A 2,482-nucleotide genomic window follows, 5' to 3' on the forward strand; every position below is an offset into this window, starting at 1 on the left:
CTACCTGGCTGGGGTCACTTGAGCCCAGTTTCCCTCCTGCCCAGGCAGGGGGTCGGACTTGAAGATCTATAAGGTCCCTTCCGACCCTACTTCTGTGATTCTATGACCCTAACATCTATGAATCTATGAAAAACAGTTACACCTCAGGAGATGCTGAACTGTTAGTAAGCAACATGAATGGAGTCTAACGCCACCCATGTGACAAAAGGAAATCTTTGATATCAAATCATATGGATTTTTTTGTTCCTTCTAGATAATCCAGAATTTAGCTTAGAATAAAACCTTACTCTGTCCTGAATTCATTAAAATTAAATCTTGAAAACACATATTTGTCAGTGGTTTCCATATTATTAACTTATTCCAGAAACAGTTATCTTGAAGATTATGGTACTGACTTGTTCCTTGTTCCATGGGAAAAGAAAATCTTGTTTTTGAAGAAGAGGTATTTTTGTTTGGGTGTTTTGTTCTTTTTTTGGCATATTTTCAGAGAAAGGTTAGGGACTGAAATCTTAATGTCAAAAGTTTTGGTAATGCAAAAGAAATTCTGAAACATCTATTAACAGACGAGCCTTCACTAACAAGTAATATACAAATTCAGTAGTTTCTAAGCCTATTTTTAGAACAGTCGTATCCAGCCTGCATCATACATGCTATGAGAGGCATGGCACATGTGTGGCACTCAGCAGACTCAGGAAAGGACAAGTAGCACAGTTGGAAGATAGGGCAGGAAACAAAGCAGAGCAGCATATTGGGCAGGGGAAGGGAATTGGAGAGGCACTTGTGGAGAATACAGGGCCAATCTTTAAACACAGACTTACTGATCTATTTTAGAATTGCTTGCACTGGGCATCTCAAATTTACATTATTAATTTAGAATAGCCACCTCATTTGGCTTCTTGCAGTCACTGTGATGGATTTTTATCCAATTTATCTTCTGTGAAACAGACGAAGAGACCTTGAGTGAGTCGTCCACAGATAGCTTGGTTTGGAGTGAAGATGACTGCAGTCGGGACATTGATGTAACCACTAATCCAGATGAGGATTTTGATGAAGAAGACAGTGACTTTGAGATTGTTCGATGCCTTTGTGAATTGGAAGAAGAAAATGACTTTATGATTCAGGTAAATGACTGTAGAGTGTGGATGTTCAAGTAAATACAGGAAAGGGTGATGATTGATGCCCCAAAACATAAGGACCTGTGTTGGGAATATGTGAGAGTGGATTCCTTTGTGGAATATATCTTAAATTCCTTAGGCCAGCAAAACATGAGCAAACTGTTTTATTCTGATAGAAGGTGGAAAATATAGCTTTTGCTAGCTAACTTCTAACATTCTAATTGGAAACAATGATGGCGCCATCAGGATTGTCACTATTAAGGTATCTTTCTTGAAAGCTTGAATGAATGCAATCTTCAGTTACAAAAGGGAGAGTTGGGAGGGAACTGTACTTACTGTTTAAAAAACATTAATTACATTCTTAACAAAGCTGTAACAAAAATGGTTGATATGTTTAACTTGTCATGGGCATTGCTGTTTTTAAAGACAGGTTTCTTTATTAGGTTTGAAGAATAAATGCTTTAAAATAAAAATTTTAAGTGTTTGATATGGGCTCTCAATTCATCTTCCCTATTAATTTTCAAGAAGTCTGCTAATTTAAGTGTCAAACCCTCCACCACATTACAGTGTCAAAATTTGTACTTCCCATACTTGACATAGTCATGAATGAGAAAGTACAAGGGCAGGGTCTGCTGTTGACACAATTCATATAATAGATACCATTAAGTGTCAAATCCTTTAAAAACTTTTAAGATCAGAGACAGGAGAAAACCATGAACAGTTTGTTTATTTATTGTTTTTAAAATTCTTTTTACTTGCTGAGATACATACATGTTGACAGGAGAGCACTACTCAATGTGCTGTAGCTACAGACTATTCCAGCTAGTTCCTTGACAGCTTCAGACAGCAGAGAAACAACCCATAGGACCAAATTCTTGATTTAAGTTGCTGTGTCTCCAGCTCAATTCACCATCGCTCCTTTGGCAAGTAGCATAGTATTTCCCCAAATTTCAGCTAGTCTTGAAAATAAAATTTGTATCAGTTTTATGGGGTTTTGGATGTCTTACAAATTGTGCTTATAGCACCATCTGTTCACAACCTGTCCAACAGGTATCAAGGCAGTCTGCGTTATCCATTTTGAGGTAGAATCCTCCCAGGTACAGTAATGATTTGATACCTGAAGGCACTAGAGGAGGCATAATTCAGGAAACATTTGGAGGAAGCCAGCTGTCCTCCGAAGCACTTACTCTGGCTTTCTTCATTGGAAGGTTTCCAGATGCCCCACTGGAAGTAGGTAGCTTGATGGCAGAAATGCATGTTGACAATAGGGATGTAAATATTGTTTTAAAAATTGTCCATTTAACCTCTAATTATCTTGGTAAAACATTTAACCAATAGCACACTCCTCGTTTGACCTCCAGCAGGAA

The 2,482-nt window shown here is 37.8% G+C and overlaps 1 protein-coding gene across 8 annotated transcripts in view; it reads left to right on the top strand.

Annotated features, from left to right (window-relative positions):
• Positions 1–2,482, top strand: part of PHF20 (PHD finger protein 20) — a 204,453-nt gene that overhangs the window by 127,410 nt on the left and 74,561 nt on the right. For all 8 annotated transcript variants that reach the window (XM_025214660.1, XM_006032917.3, XM_006032918.3 and 5 more), the window contains one exon: positions 946–1,121. In XM_025214660.1, coding sequence (XP_025070445.1) covers positions 946–1,121 — 176 coding nt within the window. The remainder of the gene's footprint in view (positions 1–945; positions 1,122–2,482) is intronic.

Source organism: Alligator sinensis, unplaced genomic scaffold (assembly GCF_000455745.1).
Source record: "Alligator sinensis unplaced genomic scaffold, ASM45574v1 scaffold249_1, whole genome shotgun sequence".
Classification (NCBI taxonomy): domain Eukaryota; kingdom Metazoa; phylum Chordata; order Crocodylia; family Alligatoridae; genus Alligator; species Alligator sinensis.